The sequence below is a fragment of the Pagrus major genome, chromosome 6 (genome assembly GCF_040436345.1).
Source record: "Pagrus major chromosome 6, Pma_NU_1.0".
Classification (NCBI taxonomy): Eukaryota; Metazoa; Chordata; class Actinopteri; order Spariformes; family Sparidae; genus Pagrus; species Pagrus major.
Window position 1 is genome coordinate 31865413 of NC_133220.1, and position 21446 is coordinate 31886858.

General features: G+C 41.0%; 1 protein-coding gene across 1 annotated transcript in view; it reads left to right on the plus strand.

Moving 5' to 3' along the window:
• Positions 1-3113: 3113 nt before the first annotated feature.
• phactr3b (phosphatase and actin regulator 3b) overlaps positions 3114-21446 on the plus strand; it is a 42535-nt gene continuing 24202 nt past the window's right edge. The window contains exons 1-8 of the mRNA XM_073468929.1: positions 3114-3306; positions 7923-8081; positions 8233-8307; positions 8431-8571; positions 10986-11216; positions 11307-11514; positions 13238-13428; positions 15278-15431. Of these exons, the coding sequence (XP_073325030.1) occupies positions 3300-3306; positions 7923-8081; positions 8233-8307; positions 8431-8571; positions 10986-11216; positions 11307-11514; positions 13238-13428; positions 15278-15431 (1166 nt within the window). The 5' untranslated portion in view covers positions 3114-3299. The remainder of the gene's footprint in view (positions 3307-7922; positions 8082-8232; positions 8308-8430; positions 8572-10985; positions 11217-11306; positions 11515-13237; positions 13429-15277; positions 15432-21446) is intronic.

Here is a 21446-nt window from a genome sequence, read left to right on the forward strand (position 1 = left end):
TGCACCAAAAGTTAATGGGGTCTATTCTGGGCTGAGACCCATCCTCCATCTGAGTTTTATGAAAATCTGTTCAGTAGTTTTCGTGTAATCCTGCTGACAAACCAACCAACAAATGGACACGGGTGAAAACAACCTCCTTGGTAGTGATAAAAAGCAGTTCATGGGTATTTTTACATCAGCTGAACTGACTCCATTGGCGTTAAAATTGGATTTCAAATTAGATGTAACTGTTAGTGATGGTGGCTTTGCAGCCATGTCGCCAGCGGTTTGTTGACACCTTTGTTGTTGCTGTTTTTTTCTCGTGTGTGGGTAGAAGATATTGTTGCTGTTCGTAAGTCCGGGTGTCTCTGATTGGTTATTATGACTAGGACGCTGGCATGACCACTTTTTCTCACTTGGCAGCTAGTAATTAAATGACACAGGTGTGACTAATAACACTAATGACTCAATTCCAGAGTTGTTAAAATGAATGTCCCACTAATGCATGCCAGTGAGCCAATCAGGCTCTGACACAATCTGAGTGGGATGCAGCCATTGTTAATGATATTAATTACAGCTGTGAAAATGTTTCCCTTTAGTTAATGTCAATGCCAAACACTTGCCGGTTCAACTCGACCCACTGAGGCACTGCCTGCTTCTATTATGAACACTGCATTATTGCAGTCGCTTCAGATTTCTTCATCTTTGAACTGGCGAGCTTGAGGTCATCTGTCAGTGTTTTATTAACTGATCACAACTTGCGTGCGCACCCTTTTGGCCCTCACTCCATCCTCGGCCATATTAAATGAAGTCTTGTAAATACTGAATGAGATTCATGTCCACTGAGTAGCCTACACCATTGTTTACATTCTTTGCTTACTGCTTGTTTGTCCCTGAGGAGAAATCCAGCCATTGACTTTTATCATCTCTGATGGAGCTCAGCCCGTCCTGCTGTTAATGTACGAGTGGCCTTCTCGTAAATCGATCTGAAACCACAAAGGCTTTGTTTACACACCAAGTGATGCTGTCTGAATTATTAATAATTAGTCCCCTGAGGCAATGGAGTGTATGCAGGTAGAGGAAAAATATTTTTCAAAATTAGTTTTAAAAAGTATTTTACCTTTTTTATTGAAAAGCAAAAAATACACACTACATCTGATTAAAAAAAAAGAAAAATTATTACGGTATTCCTGTATTACTGCTAGAGTATTCATGGTGTTTGTGCCTGGAGAGAGAGTTCACAGTGACCTGAGTGTGTGAGTTTATTTCTTCTTTTATCCCCTGTGGAATTTTCTGTGGTGTAATTTTCTGACCTTAAGTAGCAGCTTGACATTTTTATGTTAACGTGCCTTAATGTTTGTGGCCACGTCAGCAGAATGGCTTTATGGATGGTAATATCAGTCTGTCAGTTGGTCAGTCCACCACTTTCGGCCAGACTGACAAATCTCAACAATTATCGGATGGATTGCCTCATGACTTTGGTTATCCTCTGACTTCTTCTTCTCTAGCCCCACCGTGAGGTTTAGTAAGCTTTTAGGCGAAAAGCTGGATAGATCGCCATGAACCTGGTACACACATTCATATCCCCCTCAAGACGAATTGTACTAACTTAAGTGAAATTTTAATATGTCCAATACGTGATCAAATACCTGCTGATGAGGATACCTTAAACACACTACAAGGAGTCTCAATTTAAAGATGTCTTTATATGACCGACATAAGCAAACCATTAGTGAGAAACCTGGCTATGTCTAGTTATTCTAAATGCCTGTCATTGGGTCTGATACCCTGCACTATCATAACATCACTAGGGAATATTGATAACGATAGTTTTCTGAACAAAATTACTATGACAGAGCAACCAAATCTGTTAGCTGCAGGCTACATGTAGGCTAACTAAATAGAAACATTACCTCATAGCTATGCATCCTGCAAACGACTGTGTTTACAAAAGAAAAATAGTATCAAACTACATTACATCTTTTCCTCAGTCTTTTCGGAAAAAAATGTACATGCTAAGCCAGATCATAATCTTAACCACATGAGGCAGTAGCCTACTGCTCATACCACTTTTTACCAAACGGGCCGCCAGAATCAACAACAAATAAAAGTTTTTTCTAGCTGCTTTAAAGTCAGTTAAGAATTAAGGCCCTTTGGGAGGTATTATGTGAGTAAGTGCTTGAAGAGGAAATTAAAACTGCATGACGTCTGATATGGAATTCTCTCTCTAGTTTTTCTTCCTTTCACATATCTGACATGATTTATTTATTATCTAGTACCCAGTAGACTGTCCCATACTGTAAAGAATTCATTCACATATGCTGAATAATATAGGGATATTTTTAAGGACATTACAGTATATTGATAGTTTATAAGGTAGCCAAAGCGAATGCAGTATTATACAACTGTCTGTGGAAACTGTTTTGGAGAAGTGTTTATTCAATTTGATGATCATATCGGAGGCTGTTGAGGTTTGTTGTGCTTTTAAGCTGAAATGATTATTTGATTAAGTGATTTAGCAATCGAAAAAAAAAGCTATTCTGGTCTTTGTCTTCACTTTTCAAGAAAGAATGCTCTTCTTTGTCTTATATGATAGTAGACTGCATTTGGATAAGTTTTGGAGTGTTGGTCAGTTATTAAAAAGTGATATTTAAAAATGTCACCTTGGTCTTACATACTTACTTACTGACATTTTTCACCACTTTCTAACATTTTATCAACCAGATGATAAATCGCATACTTGGGAAGATAATGGCCATAATGAAGACAGCAGCTGAGTGTGCTTTACTTGAGCAGATGTTCTCAAAAGTTATATACTTGATATTCATACAAAAACATGAGGCAACAGTAATAAGTCAGCGTGTGTGTGTGTGTGTGTGTGGCCTACAGTACTATAACCTACAGTACTACTATAACCTACAGTACTGTACTACTATGACCTACAGTACTGTACTACTATGACCTACAGCACTGTACTACTATAACCTACTGTAGTGTACTGTTAGCAGCACTGTCTTATACCAGAGGATGAGTGTGTCAGTTTACCCTCCCTGCTCCTCCCGTCCAGAGGGGCGGGGCCCACATGCCATATCAACAGTCGCAGCTAGCCTCCGATGTTTCCCGGGTCGCCCACACTTTGTTTCCGCTCTCGTCGCCGATAAACCAACGACTGGCAGCTTTTTGAACTAGCTAACTGTCCCACAGAGTATTTTAATTCGGCTGTGAATCCCTCAGAGTCCGCTCAGCGTGAGCCCGGCGGCTCTTTTTGGAACATATGATGTGAATACGGAGAGCTGGAGGACTGGACAGCGCTGTCTCCTATGATATGTGAGTGTTAATCTCAAGTATTAGCTTTCGGCTCCGTAGTGCTCTGATTTGTAGTCCTGTTATGGCAAAGCACGCCAAGTGTTTACCCTAAACACAATATTGTTGATGTAACGTGTCTGTCGGGACTTGTAGTGTTTGACTTTATGAGCATGTGGCACTTAACGGTGCTATTTCAACCCATGATATCACTATAATGTTCCTTTAATGTCCCCACAGTGACCTGTGGTGCTCAGCAGAGAGTTTGTACTGATGAATACTTGATGGATACTTCTTAGTGTTGATATCACAGTGATAAAACTACAATACTTCCTTGGTGGCTTGTATCATGGGTATTATATCACATGCTTAATTACAACTTTTCCTTGGAATGTAACTTGGTTTATTTAAATTAAACAAAGCAAACCTGGAGCATTTAACTCATTAGTTAAGTTATAGGTATATATATATGTGTGTGTGTGTGTGTTTAGTTTAGTTTAGTTTAGTTTAGTTTATTAAGATCCCCATTAGCTTTTGCAAGGCAGCAGCTATTCTTCCTGGGGTCTTTCATTTACATAAGTGACAAATACAAACCATCAACAAACAACACATACTTAATACATAAAAACAAAAATACATACAGAAAACACATACTTAATACATACACATACAAACAAAACATCCAAGACAAACACCTAACAGACATTACCAGCTCCTACATTCAATCACTACACAACATTTACTATGTATCCTGTCACACAGGGATGCCAAAACCCAATTTACAGATTTATACTAATGGTTAAAATTAAGATCCAAATAATAATCTCTTAGTTTCATTTTAAAACTAACCATGTTTCTTTGTTGTATAACATAATTCGGAAGGGCATGTGTGTGTGTGTGTGTGTGTGTGTGTGTGTGTGTGTGTGTGTGTGTGTGTGTGTGTGTGTGTGTGTGTGTGTGTGTGATGAGGATGTTGTGCCATTTCCAGTTGCTCTGTGTTGTGTGGCATCCTTACCTGTTTCTTTAGGTCATAGTACACTGTACAAGTCCAGTTGCCTACATATAGCACTTACAATGACCATGACCTGGATGACTGAGAACCTTCATCCATCAGTACACTGTACAGTAGCTGACTTTGACATTTTTTTCCTGCTTGAACAGATGACTCTTGTACCTTCAGATAACACACATCAATGCTCACTCAAACCCTACCACCTGAATAAATATTTCAACATAACTTACAAATTAAATATACAGCGGCACCCCGACTTACATTATGCATCATTACATCCTTGGCCGTGATTGGCTGCGGCTCTCCGTCTCACTGTGTGGCAACAGCCTTCCCATCCACCCAGCAACTCCCTATTCCTCATGCCGTGGTGATTCTCTGCCTCCGAGGGCCTTTTCTGCAGCATCCAGTGTGGTAACCATGGCAACGGCAGCCTGACCCTGGGTGCGCTGCTGCAGCTACGACAGGCTTGACCTGAATTTCTCATCGCATCCTGGGCAAAGCACACATGACTTGGGCGACTGACCTGCTTCTCATTGTTGGCGAGCAAGAAGCTTTTGGGTGTCAGTGAAAGCTGCTGTTCATGGATCAGTTCACTCAAGTTATTATTGGCCTTATGTTGTGTGTGTGTAGTCTGTATGTTTATAATAGGTCACAGGTCTATTCAACTGCATTTGTAAATGCAGTGAGAGTGATTGGTGAAAATAAGCTGTTGGCAGATGAAACAGCTGGAACAGAGTCTTTAGATTTCCAGCTTTTATGAAAAGTGGAGCTGTTCAACTAAAATGCCAAATATTCTCTGGTTTTAGCTTCTCCAGTGTGAGGATTCGCTGCTTTTCTTTATCTAATGAGCTAGTAAACTGAATATCTTTGGGTTTTAGAATGTTGGTCAGACAAAAGAAAGACATTTGATCGCTTTGGGATTCTGATGGACATTTTATAGACTTACCGGGGCTTAAACTTTTTCCCTTGGAGGGCCAAAACCGAAACTTAAAGGTTGACTACGGTCCAGGAATACACACCTATTGTATTGTATTGTATTGTATTGTATTGTATTGTATTGTATTGTATTGTATTGTATTGTATTGTATCATTAAGATGCTAAATGGTGTAGGATGGATTGATTAATTGACTGACTTCCTGTGCTTACTCTGGCCACCATGCTTAAATTATGAAAAACAAAATAATAATGAGGGGTCCCACATATTTAAAGAGCATTTTGCCTCACAGAAAATAAGACAGCATAAAGTTGATGAAGGTTCTCGGTCATACAGGTCATGGCAATTCTGAGTGCTGTATCGTAGGCAACTGGACGTGTTTAAAACACAGTGTAAACATTATTATAATTTTCTAAAATATATTTTTAATTTTTTTCACTTAAAAGCATCTGGCAGACCAATTTGAAGGTCATTGCATCCCAACTTTGGCCCTCAGGCCCCACTTTGGCCAGCCTTGGACTGAACAATTGATTGATTAAAGGTGGAATGTGTAAGATTTGGCCACCTGTCGAATTAATACTCAAAACAGAAAAATAAAAAATTGATAATAAAAAATAATCATTAGTTGGGGCCTGATAAATAATTAATGCTTGTGAACATTTTGATATTGAATAGTTGCTGGCTTGTATCTGTGCTGGGAGGCTGTGTAAATATCACAGCTACTTGAAAGTTTGGACGACATCCCTGGCTGCTAGCTGCATCTTTTTGTACAACTGGAGAATATTTTTCCAATGTCAGTCAGATTTTGACCTTGTTTTTTATTAGAACTGCCATGATGGAGTGATTTTAAGTAAAAATGTCCAAATTCTCTGATTTCAGCTTCCTAAATCTTAATATATCTGGTTTCTTTACTCCTCTGTGACAGTAAACCAAATATCTGTGGGTTGTGGACACAGAGACATTATCTTGGGCTTTGAGAAACACTGATCAACATTTATCACCATTCAAAATGACATTTTATAGACCAAAGAACTAATCGATGAATCGAGACAAGAATCAACAGATGCATCGATCAAGAAAATAATCATTAGTTGAAGCTCTACTTTTAGTGTCGCACTGAATATGTTGCCCTTTTGCTTTGGCTGCCATTAAGTTGGCCAGCTTCCACATGCCGTCATCATCACCACCAAATCCTGCCAAATCCCTCCACACCTGTGGTGCATCTCAGTATGAATCACTTCCCTTTGTCTTCTTATTATGTTACTAGGGCAGGAAATAAGTGTATTTAATTAATTTCTTAAGGGATATAAATGAGCAGATGTTGTGGATTTAGAGGCTGCTGACAGAAAATGCGAGCGTTCATGGAGCGATCGTGCTCGGCCCACGACTCAGCTGCAGGCTCCCTGAGGTGTCAGCTTGTTGTGGAGCCAGACTGTGTGGGAGTGCCTATTTCTGTCCCTTCTCCAAAGAACCTCTCTCTTTGCCGCTTGATGCAAAAGTCAGCTCAGTTGGCCTCTGTGGTTCTTCTGCCTGTCTGTCTGTCATTGTGATGCCTCCTCGACAGCACAGCCTGCAGGCTTAAGTGCGCTTTGAGAAGTCCGAGTACCAGTTAAGAGGAATAATCATTGACTGACAATCTCCGAGAAGTCAAAGTGTCTGCACACCAGTAATTGATTTGCCGATCAAAGTTAAATAATCTTTTGAGTCAATTTTTTAAGCACCAGTGTCAAATGTTCTCTGGTTACAGCTTCTCCAACGTGAGGATGGTTTTGTTTCTTTGTCCTGTCAAAACAAGCAATTTGAATATGTCCTGTCCAGCTCCGGGAAACTGCAGTGGGCAGTTTGTCTCTTTGCTCTCGACATTTTATTGACAAAATGGTTAATGGTTATTATATCCTGCGAGAATAATAAAATGCCTTACACATTTCCTTTAAACCTTAAAGTGACTACAACAAATACAACATTGTGAAAGGGGCCTTTTTATCCATATATTTACTGAGCCATTTATGTATTAATTTATTTTTGATTTGGGCAAACAAAAAAACAAATAGGCTTTCCAAAACACTGTAATAGATTCTTGTCAGTACCCAAAAATAATGCTCTGAAAAATACCAGTCTATCAGGAGCAGCCTGTAACATTTGTTCATTTCTTGTCACTAATGTATGTGATCAAATTATGCTGTAGATTCCTGTGTACTTCACTAAGTACATGAAGTACGGAGCCTAAAATAGTATAAAATCAGAGAGGATTGCAGACTGCAGCTGTCTGCACTGACCTGAGAAAAGGCAGTTGTGCTGAAGCTGATTTTATTTATTCTCTGTGTCTCTTTCAAGAGGTCTTTTAGAAGTGCTCTATTGTCTGTGTGTTTGGGGCCAGGAAGGTCTGGCTGCCCTGAAACCGTGTGAGTCACACACAAACAATGCAATTCTCTGTCTTCTCCCCATTGCTTGCTGCTCCTCAGAAATTAGACTGGAATCAATAAGGCATTTACAGCAAGTGACCCACATTTGCTCCTCTCACATGACGATGGGGGTAGTAGTATTCAGCCAATTGTGTTAGAAGTGATTTAAGAACTTCCTTCAGTCCTCACCTCATTGGATCAGTGATCGATGTGACTAACGTCTGTGTTCATGGTGGATTTCGCCGCCTGCTGCCTATTTTAAGCTTCAGCCCTGTTTGTTTTGTGTCCTAGATGTGATGGACCAGCAGAGGGTGCTGCATTCAGGTTGTCTGGTCTCAGGGGTTCGTACGCCTCCCGTCCGCCGCAACAGCAAGCTGGCCAGCCTGGGACGCATCTTCAAGCCCTGGAAATGGAGGAAAAAGAAAAACGAGAAGCTGAAGCCCGCTTCAAGTGAGTGTGACGTAAACACTGCGCTGGTTTGGGAATCACTCAGGGAATAGCAACATGGAGGCTGCGTTTGCAAATTGACCCGGTCTGCTTCACATGTTTTCATTTCGGGTACAATTAGTGCACCAGGTTCATAAATATTTGTGTTGTTTAGCGGTGGAGAAGAAGGCAGCTGTACGACAGAAGAGAGATGACCTCGTCAAGAGGAACCCCGGGGAGACAGAGACAGGTGCAGAACACACACACACACAGACACGCACATGCACATAAGTGACTCCAGGCTGATCTCAGCTCACTTGTTCAGCCACATGAAGGCTCACTGCCGTCCTCTTTCTGTATGTCCTGTATGCAGAGTCAGATCTTGCTTGTGGAGGTAACAGTGAAGATCCAGACACCCCGACTCAATCTGATGTGGAGGACAGAGACGAGGAGCCTGTGGCACCTCTGGCCAGCACCAGTGAAGACCTGGGCAGTGATTTAGAAGCCTCAACAGGTAGAGTACATGCTCAGAAAGTAAACATTCAGAAAGTATAGCTGAATACAAAGCGCAGCACTTCTTGGGTTCTTTCAGCTCAATGTTTAGGTTTTATGGCCCAGAACTTTACACATAGTGGTGACTTATGTTCCCATTGTACAGGTCAAAAAGACTTGACAATCCCAATTATTAAATCAAATCAAATCAGTTGTATTTATATAGCCCAAAATCACAATCACCTTGCCTCAGTGGGCTTTACAATCTGTACCATGAACGACAGAAGGACCTCTGTCCTTAGACTCTCGATTCGAGTGAGGAAAAACTGTTAAAAACAACCTTTTAATTGGGGGAAAAATGATGGAAGAAACCTCAGGGATCGCACAGCGAAGAGATCCCTCTCCCTGGATGGACAGACATGCAATAGATGTCAGAATGTACAGAACAGAACAACAAAATCACTGTTTACAAATTTCGTTGACAGAATGTCTGATACAAGTAAATTATATAAAATATATGTAAAGAGTGTGGATCTAGGAGGACGACTGAACAGGCCAAGGCACTACAAGATCTCCACTCCACCACGGTGACCTGGAAGAGGACAGGCCACACAAGATAATTAGCAAAAGATTTAAATTCTCCAGAAGTACAGATATATATGGATTAAGCCTAGCTGGCTCAGGATTCCAAATATCAATCCAAATATCTGTGAGCTACAATCTTCTTGCTATTATTTGGTAAAAGAATAACGTACATAGCCAAAATGTAACATACATGTTAACAGTTGAATATTAAAACCATTTATTTACATTAACAAAACCCAAACGTTTGTCCTCAGATGTCAAGTATGGTCTGGATAAACTACCAAGAAGTCTGGAAATGTATGGAATTTTGAAAAGGAACCCTGTATTGTGGTTCCTTATCATTACTCTTATATAGTTGCAGCTGACAGCTGCATTCAGAGAAAAAGCTTTAAAAAAACAAACAATGTACACTACCTACTCAACACCAAACAGCCGACAGACACAATTAGAGTCTAGCTGGTAAACATAGTGGAGAAATTAGCAGCTAGATAGACATATAATTCCTTCAGGAGTTGGTAGAGACCAAATACAGAGCTAAAAGAGAGGGAATTTTTGCATTTACATTGGTCAGATGGGCACAAACTCAACCCCAAATGCACAATAATGTTGATCTGTACCTGTTGGATTTTTAAATAGAAGTTTTTTGCTAAAATGGTCAACATATCAACCTGTGCAGAGTCCTCATGGCTGGAGAATATCTCAGCTCACACTTGCTTTAGGTGAGGAAGTCTAACAGGAGCATTGTCACTATAATATAGTTTGTTCAATGGTGAGCACTGAGAACATGATTCTTACACTATGAATTGTCCCAGTATGTTCCCTGGTCACAATTAAGATAATCTGTTATGAGTGGGCTATAATTGATAGCCGACTACTAAAAGTAATATTCACACCAGTCAAGTTAGAGTGCATGTCTTTGCACTGTGCATGAAAACCCAGGCAGACATGGGGAGAACATGCAAACATAGAAATAACCTCTAGACTCAAACCTAGGATTCATTTGTTGTGAGTCAACAGCGTTACTGCACCACTGCGCTGCTAAATGCCTAGTGAGAATAAGTGTTCTCTATATCGCAGCTCACTAAGAGCTAACATCCATCATGCATTTTGTAGAGGGGGAAAAAGCTACATCTAAACAGCTGTCGGATTAAAGGATAGACCTGAGTCCTCCTCAGAACCTTTCCTTTTTAATATACAATTTCACACGCTCTAAAATCCTCTCCCATTTAATGTGCGGTGAACAGTGAATGAATAAATCATTTGAGACACAGCCCTGTCAGTAAACTGAAAACTCTTCCTCTCCATGTGTAGTGCTGGCAGAAGAAATGAGGGGGTTCAGACTTTCTCCAGACTTTTCTTTTGTGTGTAGACTTCACACAATCAAAGGAACTGAGTAAAATAAAAATCAGAACTCTGAACATAAAAGGCAAGACAAACAACGAGGCAGAAAAATGCATTAGCTTGGTACTGGTGGTACACAGCTTGTACATTAATTACTTCAACTGATGTTATATACTTTATGATACATATTGTTCTTGTTGGGGAATCTTCAATACTTTATTTTGTGGTCAGACCGTGAATAAATGGATTTTCCCCTTTTTAAAAAATGTTGTAAATCAAGATTAGATTCTTGTATTTACATTATTTTATATATTTATATTGTAGTTCCTGATAAAGTGATTGATTACTAGTCACAAAATGAGTGATTTGGTTGATTCAACTGGCTAATGTTTTACATAAATTCCTGGTGCAGCTTCGATGGCTGCGGCTATAGTTTAGACGTCATGTCTCTGATTGTCCACTAGATGGAGACAGAGACTTCCTAATCAAACCTTTGCTGTTTTATTGCAGTACAAGATATGACTGAAGATTCAAAGACAGTGGGAGATGCGGGTCAGAGTGAAGATGGAGAAGATGAAAGCACCTCACTAAGCGACCCCTGTGAGGAGCAGCCGATGGGGAAGGTGGAGGCTGTTGAAGGGAAACAGGAGGTGACAGCGGCCCAGCCTGCGAGACGAGCCAGCACCTCTACTCCACCTAACCTGCCAGTCAAACTGCTCACAAGACTGGGCAGCCTAGACAGTGAGTTTGATGAGTGTGATGTAAAGCTTCACCATCGCGTGCAACACTGTGTCTCACTTTGATGATTGTTCACCCCCCCCCCCCCCCCAGGTGCTCCTCCAGTGCCAATGAAGAAGTCCCCAGCCACCCTACCCAGGAACTTCACACTACCCAAAGACCCTCATGGCTCGCTGTTGAGAGGCAGGATCTCCACACCAACTGGGTCCCCCCACCTTGGGGCACTACACTCACAGCTGCCCCCTAGCTGCATTATTGAGGAACTGCACCGTGCCCTGGCCTCCAAGCACAGACAGGACAGGTCAGATACAACATGTGCAACATTTCAATACATGGACATTAAATATAGAATTTATAAGTCACAAGTTCTGAGAGCCCATATGTGATTTTAAAATGTCAGTTAAAATGTTAAAATTCAGTTTAAAACGATATAAAACACAGAAAAGTAACAAATCTTCACAGTTGAGCCTGAACCTGAGAATATTTCCCATTTTTACTGCATCAGATTGATTAGATGATTGTTTAGATCACATTGCTTCAACCTTTTTATTGTCTGAGAAAAAAGTGTTTTTTCAGTGTGTGAATATTCACAATATAGGTGTGAAAGATCTGTTTAAATCATGAAAAATGTGTAATAGAATACAAGTACTTCAACATTTGTTTAATTCGCGCTGTCACTTTTAATGTTAAAGGAGCACCTTTGATGCTAAGCTCCTGTTTCTTTTACCATTGGCTGGTGTTTTCTAATATTCTTTAACTGTTGCTCAGAGTTATCTTTGTCTGTTCCTGCCCTTTCAGTTGTCAGTCTGTTTGAACCATCATGTGGCGTTTTGTTCTCCATGTACAAAACAAACCTTTCATACAAAATAATCACTTGAAATCCTCTTCAATTGTGAAGAGGACTTCCTACAACCTAAAAGCATGAAAGAGCATACAAAAATACACAGTAGTCCTCTCAGCCATCTAACTGTAGCGAATCAAGCTTTTATGGCCATTCCAAACTTTTGAATGGTACTGCTTTTTATCAAACCACTTACTGCTACTGACAAACCAGGCCGATGGTCTGCCTGTCAGCCATTGTGGAAGCCGGCAGTGAGTGTCTGTGTCCGTAGTTGTTGCAGTGTGTCCCGCACCATTGGTACTGGGTGGCCAGTTGAGCATGTTAAATCTCAGGCTCCCCGTCAGTGAGAGAAATCACTCTGGCTGTTCAGCGAAGAGGATCAGTACACAAGAAGAGAAATGAATAAAGAAAGGGAAAGCCACTTGAGCCCGTCCCTGTAGTATCTGTGATTTCACCTGTTAAATGGAGGTTCTCCTTATTTTTCTCCTTTTACTCTTCGCCAGTGCCATTTACAACTTTTTACCAGACATATTTTCGATTAGAAGTGGCTATATTGGTGAGAGTGATGTCAATACGGAATGTACAAGCTGGTTGGTTGTTGGCTGTAGTCTTTACGGCGTGCTCAAGTGCAGATCTTTGGTTGAGACACAGGTGACAAGAGGCAATGCGACCTCGGCCTCCCAGAAATTGTCATCATTAAGTTATGCATACAACTAATTTTGATGCTTGCTGTTGTTTTTGAACATAAAATATTACTCCTGAGCCTCACAACATTAATTGTCATAGGTTCACAAAACCAAGGTTGGAGTTTTGAAATCCAGAGAGAAAGAGAAATGTAGTAATTTACCTAATTTAAAACCTGAGGCCCTCCTTCATATCAACACATCTGAAAATAAATTCTGTGTTTCTCACTGAGAAAATATTTCTCGTATTTTTTGTTAATGTTGATGATTGTTACACAAACAACTCTAGCACCAAGCTCTTTAGCAAAGTCTGTCTGTTGCTGTCCTTACCTGCAGTTTAATACTACATTCACAGTACGTCACAGGTGTCTAGTTCTAGTAACTTGAAGTAAATCCACAACTTCCAAACAGTTAGAATCAAGAATTCTGAGAATTGAGAGGGTGGCCATGGTACAATAAAGTTGTAATTGACAAGCTTGTCTTGTGATGTGTGATCTCAGCTTCCAGACTAAGGAGGGGCGCTCCTCTCTGAAGCGCCGGATGGACGGCCGTCTGTCCCGCACGTCCAGCACAGAGCGAGAGCCTGCCGGGGAGTCGGAGAGCAAGAAGGAGTCTGACGAGAACAAAGAGAACTGGCGTCTGGACGAGTACTTGAATGACCAGGACAGCTGGAACGAGTCTGTGATCTCTGGTAGGTCCGCTGACAGCAGACATGTGATGCAATATTTTCTCTATTATTATCTGCCTCTTAATGTACAAAGCCAGCAAAATCTGGGCACCCTGTCAGTGGATAATGAAGCAGCGTAATCTCTGCTGATATTTGTTTACAGTGAGAGCATGACAGGGAGATTTACAGCCATGACGAATAGCAGACTTAATGGTGTTAAGTTTCAGCGGCCTGTCAACATCTGCTCCGGTGGCCTAATTCCTGGCCATTCATGTGGGTCATTGGTGCACAGCCGTCTGCGGTTGATATGTATATCTGTGACTCTGTGGGAGAAAATACTAAAACTGTAGACTGTGGAGTTATGATGGACATGCACACCACCAGCACGAGGATGACATATAAATATGTGATGACCGCAGATGTGTGGTGGAGGACATTGCAGCAGATTAAAGAGTGGATTTACCAAATGGTTATGAATTTACACGTAGATTTCATTTTACAGCTTTCATTTTTCAGTTATGCTAACAGTGCTAATGGGCGAGCTCAGGTGCTACATTTAGTGATCAATTTTAGGCTGAAAACATAACAGAACATTTGTTCTTTGATGTCGTTTTGTTAGACTATAGTTTGACCGTGTCAACCAAATGAAAAGGGTTTTACATTTGAAGAAAATTCCACACATTGAGTGTTGGTGCACTAGTGTGTCATTAAAATGCAGTAGTTCACCACTAAGGTGCAGAGGAAGATGACTACCACACAAGAAGTGTCCCTTGAACATGGAGCTGAAGTGTGTGTTTATTTCATTTGTAACTGTATTAACAAAGAACTGGAAAATGTAATACAGATAAAATATACCATATGTAAACTATAAATAATAATCACCTCCCTAAGACATCAAATTTCCCTAAATTAAATGCATATATTAACATTAAAACACAAACTAATCAATTGCAGTGTTCACGCCCTCTATTATAACACTCATACATCACTAGTGCAGCCTATCGTCGTAGTTAAATACATCTGTATTGAACAGCTGGGAGGTAAGTTTTCAGATTTTTTTTTCCAAGGCACCAAATATCCTTCATAGTGCAGTTCGGTCAATCATAATGGAATTGAAAACAATATGAACAGCAGATTTTTCCCCAATCTGTGTTCCCATTATTTTTTTCTTAACATAGAGATGCAGGACTCTCATATAATCATTTAGTTTAAAGGTGCTCCAGGTTTATACTTTTTTAAATCAAGTCCCACAATTTGGCATGGCGGACTAAATACTAAAATACCCATGAGCCTCTGATACAGTTGCTATGGAGAAGTCAGTCAGAGGTGCGAATCAGAGCGGTAGCACCATAGTTACTGAATTCATCCCAAAATGAGTCAAAATCCAAAGGAAAATTGAAAATTTAAGATGCCTCCACCTGCTGTTAGCATCACATGTAACCTCGTGAGTCCAAGTTAACTTCTCCTAAGAAAATCTTCCATACAGAAGCTTTTATTATATAGATATTTTACAGTTGTAAATTGTTTGTACCGATGAGTTTCAGGCAGATCCCAGATGTACAAGCTCCAACTGTGAGTCATGTCACATTGTCTATGGAGGGAATAAAAGCGCTCCTCCCTCCCCCTGCACCACTATAAATGAGCTGCAGGTTTCCATGGCTGAGATGGGAAACACATATACTTCAGCATCTTGAAATAAGCATGCAAATATGTATTTAATTAAAATGGTGTTAGGTTAAGTCTTCTGAGAAAGCACAAAAGTACACTGTGTGCTGATTAGCATCAGTTCAGAGAGTTAAGCTGGTGAACTATGTTTGGCAGCTCGAGAAGCGCTGTGCTGTTACTGACCTTAATTTGTGCCCGACAACAACAGGGACCCTCCCGCGCAGGATGAGGAAGGAGCTGCTGGCCGTGAAGCTTCGGAACAGACCCAGCAAGCAGGAGCTGGAGGACCGCAACATCTTCCCCGTCCGCAGCGACCAGGAGCGGCAGGAGATCCGTCAGCAGATCGAGATGAAGCTGGCCAAGTGAGTCGCTCTGTGTGGACCCACATCAGCCTGCCATCAGCCAATCCCCCCACATCAGCCCCCCCACCCTCCTCTGTATGTATGTGTGTTTCATCACTCAACATGTTGTCTACTCTTTGGCTGCTTGTCCCTTATCACCCCCTATCAATTTCTCCTTGTACACAACACAAAGGCTTTCACTGTAGATACTTTAGAATATTCTTAAAATGTATTTTGAAGTTGAGATCCAGCAGAAGGTAAACCCATGTAAACTCAGTTTACTCTCTCTTTTATTAAGCAGCAAAGATATTCAGGAGAAGAAATGAGGTTAAACAGTTTTTTGACATGTGAACATCTGTTCACTTCTGCACATTTGTGGTTTCAGTGTGGGTTTCTAGAGATGGTCAGTTTTGTAACTAAGACTCACTTTTTAAAGGATAAAAAAAGAAACTTCAGTCATTATCTACTCACCTCAATGCCGAAGGAAAGTTAGGTGACGTTTCGTAGTCCACAAAACATTTCTGGAGCTTCACAGCAAAACAGCGTTGCAGAATTCTCTTAAACCACTGATGAAGATGGGGACTTGTTTTAAAACATATGAAACAACTTGGGGAAAAAAACATGAAATGGCTTCGTACTGCTTGTCCGGCGTAATCCAAAGCCCCATTCGCACTGCCCTTGCAGTGCGGGAATCATGCAGCGATACTCCGCCTCACCGTCTTTGTGAAAGTTACAGATGCGGAGAGCGGGGACAGGTTTACTGCATCTCTGATCCACCTCCGGAGGTAGTATCAGAGCTGCAGCAGAGGCGAGACAGCCGGAGGTGTGGAGCAGGGGTGTGTCAGTCTGATGGTGCTCACAGTGTGACAACTAAACAGATCCTTCACTCATCAAGTAAAAGCAGAAATGTCCCACACCTCAACCCGCAAAGCAACGTTACAGGACCAAACAACAGTAATGTGGTGGTAGTGTCTTTGGCAACTTATCTGAGGAAAAAGATACCGCAGTTATATGTGGAAAAGTGTCAGCAGAGCCAGGCGGCTCCCGCAGTTAAATGGCGTTGATTATGTGATACGATTCAGAGCAAAAAACTTCCTTCCACTATTGTGTTGTTGTAGTTACTGTCTCTGGCAACTTGTATTGAAAAAAATCACTGCGACGGTCAGCCCTCCCGACCAAGACTTCAGTGAACTTTCCCCCAGAAAACAGCATCCCTCCCAACGAGTGAGAGCCAGACAGGGTACGTAACTTTGTCATTTTCCAGAATGCGTGATGGGTCAGGATCTCAATGACAGCACTTTCTAACTGCATTCATATGATTATAACAGTCGCCGATACATGTTTATATTAACAGGTGGACACCGGGGGAACACGTTAAAAAAAAAACCACATAGATCTCAACGTCATGATGTGTACCGTCACGCCGCTTTTGGTTCCACAGCGCCTTCGTGCTGTATGAATTGGTTGCTGCTTGGTTCAGTGTGAACAAACAAAGGTGGAGAAAAGGCAAGCCTTGGTTGCGGCTATAATGCAGAGTCTCTGTGTGAAAAGGGTGCAAATCGCAGGAAGCCCCAAGATCCCAAATTGATTAGAAAAAAACTTATTTACACCATTTTTTCATGTGGAAATCTTCACTATGGCTGCGAAGCTAAGAGCATACTCCGCTGGAAGCTTCCATCGCACACAACAGATAGAGCTCTCTTTAAGTTGCAGGAACAAGTGCCTCCGTCTGATCTAATGTTACATTTTTGGTCTTTGATCTATTATCCAACCAGCGATGGTTCAAGTGTGTTCTTTTCCTGCAAGTGTGTGAGATGTCATGTGTGTTCTTCATGGTGGGATGTGTCGGGTAATTTCCCAGACTACCACTACATGACCCAGAAAGGCTACAGCTGTGGCTAATGGCTCTTCTTTTGGCTGAAATGTTCCTTTAATGTCTCTGTTCATCATCTCTGATGTGGCAACATCACTTTTCCACAGTTGAATAAATGTGTGTGTCCTGGTCATAGGTCAGTGATCACTGTCCTGCTGCTCACAGGCTGTCAGCCAAACTGAACGGCAGTAGAAGAGTTTGTACCATCGAAAACAGTCTAGCCAACCTCGCTAACAGTTAGCACTGCAGCAGAGAGCGTCAAAGCAGCAAACAGACACCATTTGTGCTGTTCTGCATCACTCTGCCCCCCGTCTCCATCACAGTAGTTTGGTAACTTTTAAAACATTACTCATTTTATTAAAGTGAAGTGATATGACTGACAAGATACAAGACAACCTACGGGCTTCTCAACTGATGATTTGAGTAATCGATGTTTTGGGGGCAGCCCTTGAAGATATGTGCACAGTTAATTACTGAGCTTAAAGGATAAGTTCACCCAAGAATACAAATCCAGTCATTATCTCCTCACCCCCATGCTGCTGGAAAGTCGGGAGAAGTTTTCTTGTCCACAGAAAATTTCTGGAGCTTCACGGCACAGGTTTGCAGCATTCTCCTAAATAAATGAAGTAGATGGGGACTTGTTTTAAAACTTAAAAAAACAACTGAAATTTGCTTTATTTATCCACTGCAACCTCTTTTCAAAATCAGTTTGGGATCTCTGGGCTTCCAGAGACTGTAATTATGTTGGATGAGCTACTGTTTTTCATAGGCATGGGGGTGAGTAGATAATGACTTCATTATTATTTTTGGGTGAACTTATCCTTTAAAAAAGTTTTTAAGCACTGGAAAGATGATCTTGTGATATAATGGGTCTGTCTATGCAGTAGAAAGACACAACTATCATTGCTACATAGGCTGTGGTATTCTCTTTTGCTTAAAAGGTTAGGGTTAAAGCCTACAATAACCAGAATGCACAGGGCACTTTTTATCCTACCTTTATTGTTGAGTTTTGATTAAGATTTAGATTCGGGCTGTATTATTTGGTGCTTTTGAAATGTCTTGCTTTCTATTGTTGCAGGTTATATATTAGCACACCTTTTATAGCAAATCAGTACAGTCCAGTAAACTACAATAAGCAGGTAAAATGATTGTAAATGAAAAAAACAGGAACATCTGTTGGTCTTTATACCTATCAATGCATTGAATGTGGCCATGTTTAAAGAATTGACCGTTTACGTAACTTGCGTCCAGGGATCAGCTTCTGTCTCTCTCAGTGCATCCTGTCATTTTTAAACCCTCCATGCACGACATGTTGCTCTCACTCTTTCTCTCTAACTTAGATTTTGATGCTTGTGGTGTAACAAACAATGAGGTGTTAACAACAGCCTCCAGTAAAAAGTGGCAGAAAATGTTGAAAAAAGCACGAATCAGTTTGCTGTAACAAGTCACAACAAAGGTTTTTTTAAATTGTTGTTCCTCTCATTTCCTTGGATGTTGCTTTTTTGGGTCAAGCAACTGATTTTGGGAGTGTGGAACAGGATTTTCTGAAAGCAGAGGAGGAATGCAACACACAACATAATCGTATTTGTCGTGTTATGTAAAAGGCCATAGGCTGTTATTATGTTGACTTTAATAGGATTAACAGTGGAATCAGGTTCCTTTTTTTAGTGAATAATACAGTGGCAGGGTGTACTGGTAGACTTACGCAATCCTCCGATTGGGATGAGGAGGGTTCACTCCTCTCTGAGAATGCACTCACCAAATGTATAGTTTGTACAAACAGTAACTTTTGCTAAATCTATGCATCTGTCTTCTGGTGTGTGTCACGTGTGTGCGTGCGTGCGTGCGTGCGTGCGTGCGTGTGTGTAGGACAGTGAAACAGCAGCTCTCCTGACTCCTGAATGACCATTTGACTTTTTAGACCGACAGAGAGTTGAAGCTGCTTTTGTTCCTGCCTGCACCTTTCCCTCTGTAGGCTATTAACACATTTAGTTGTTTTTCATACCTTTGTTAAAATAGGCAGAAGTGATAATAGCCTGTTAGCGAAACAGTCACACTTCACTATGAGTGCTCTAAATGGAGGTTGACCTGCTTTCAGCTGCCAGTTCAGGTCGAAACAGAAGCTATTCTCCTCAGAAAGTGACAAACAAACTGCAAACTTCTAATTAGCGTTTTCAAATGCATCATTAGCTTCAACGACTCTCACCCCAAAATAGCTGCTTTGGAGTGAATTCAGCTCATTAGAAAAGAAGAAGACAAATCATCACATTTGCACCTGGTAAGATCTGTTTATATGCCTATTTACATCAGAAGAACGTTGACACATTATACCTACATCTTGAAATGTCATTAATACACAACAGTGTGTCATAAATGTGGCATGGGTGCAATATGAGATATGTATTGAATTAATAACCTAATTTGGGGCTTCACATCAAGAATGTCCCGGATGCCATTCCCAGCTGAGATTTTGCGTGTTCTTCCTCCCACAGTCCAAAGACATGCAGGTTGGGGTAATTGGTGACTCTAACTTGACCGTAGGTGTGAATGTGAGTGTGAGTGGTTGTTTGTCTCTATATGTCAGCCCTTTGATGATCTGGCGACCTGTCCATGGTGTGTCCCGCCCGTCGCCTAACATCATCTGGGATCGGCTCCAGCCCGCTGCGATCGTGCATAGGATAAGTGATTACAGATAATGGATGGATTAACTAATGTGCCTGCTGAATTCAAATAAGAGAGGCACTTGTTGAGCAGATGTAGTTCTCAGATTAACAGTAAATATAAACTGTAACGTTTTGGTTCAGTTTCACTGCCGTTTTCAGCATTAAGGCTCTAACAACCCTATAAAAAGAATCCCTTTGCACCCACTACACAGGCAAACTTAGCAACTAGCTATCGATATTGGTGCATTTAGCTTTAACTTTTGCCCTAAGGAGCTGGTAGACACCCAAAACTGAGCTAAAAGGAGAGTGAATGTTGGACTTATTTTCACCAACGTTGTGTAATAAGCCACCGTTTGCTATTGCGATTGTCAAACTTCCCATTGAGCACCAACAGGGATTACAACGTTGATTTATAGTTGAAAACTGGGTAATATTCAATCTGAACAGCTAAGACGTCTTTTCGCCCTCTTATCAATCAGTTAAAATGCGGCTACAACATCAACGTGTCACAAAACAAAAGAATTGTGTTCTCATTTTGAGAATTTGTCCAGGTTGAAAGAGAGACAAGTATTGATTTCAGATAAAATGTCATAAATATGGAGCTATACAGGCTATGAACTGCCAACAAGAAGCTTCCAGGACATCATAATGAGAACAGTTTTATACATTAATGTAAAGTAAGACATTGTGCTTACTGCTGTGAAGTACTTAGAATGTTACATCTTTGAATACTCCGAAACAGGACTTGGGGAGCAAAGTGCACATGGTAGGGAAGTAAATACGGACTACACGCCGTGGAACTATGTTTGACCATTGCCGCTCAACAGATACAGGTCCTACTATCAAACAGAAGCTTGGTAATTTGATGCCTGTACCCCATATAAAGATACCTTATCCTCTACAATGTGTAAATAATAGCCTATTGTCATTTTTGGAGGAACCACATCCACATTTCTCAGTTTAAAGCCAGTATTGCAAAGCCAGGTAAGATATGGTCTAAATGTGAATGTTCAATCAACGTTTTCAAATAGTCTGTGAGAAAACGTTCACTTTGGAACCAGTTTTGAAAGGCAGCTTCAGCCTAACTTACCCACAGTATATAACCTAACATTAGCTGTCATAACTTTACAAAGCAAGTCCAACATAGAATATTCAGTGGCTTATTAGCAGTACAGGTACAGTCTTCACTGTCACAGCAGGCTGCAGCATGTGATACAGCATGTGAGGCATAAAGGTTTCATACCTTCACTGCCTAAAAGGAACTTTCCATTTGCTGCTCACATGGTGTTTTGGTAATTTAGTCAAGATTTGTTTATAGGGCAAGTCACTCTCACTCTCAGTCAAATAAATAGAGCAGTGCATTCCTTCCTTGTAAAAAGTTTGCTTCAGGATGTCGCCTACCCTCAGGCTAAAGATGAACCCATGAAATGCTCAGATAAGAGATGGAGAAAATGGCGGTAATAACCTCCCATTGTGCCTTCTGGCAGGGGTATGAAGTGC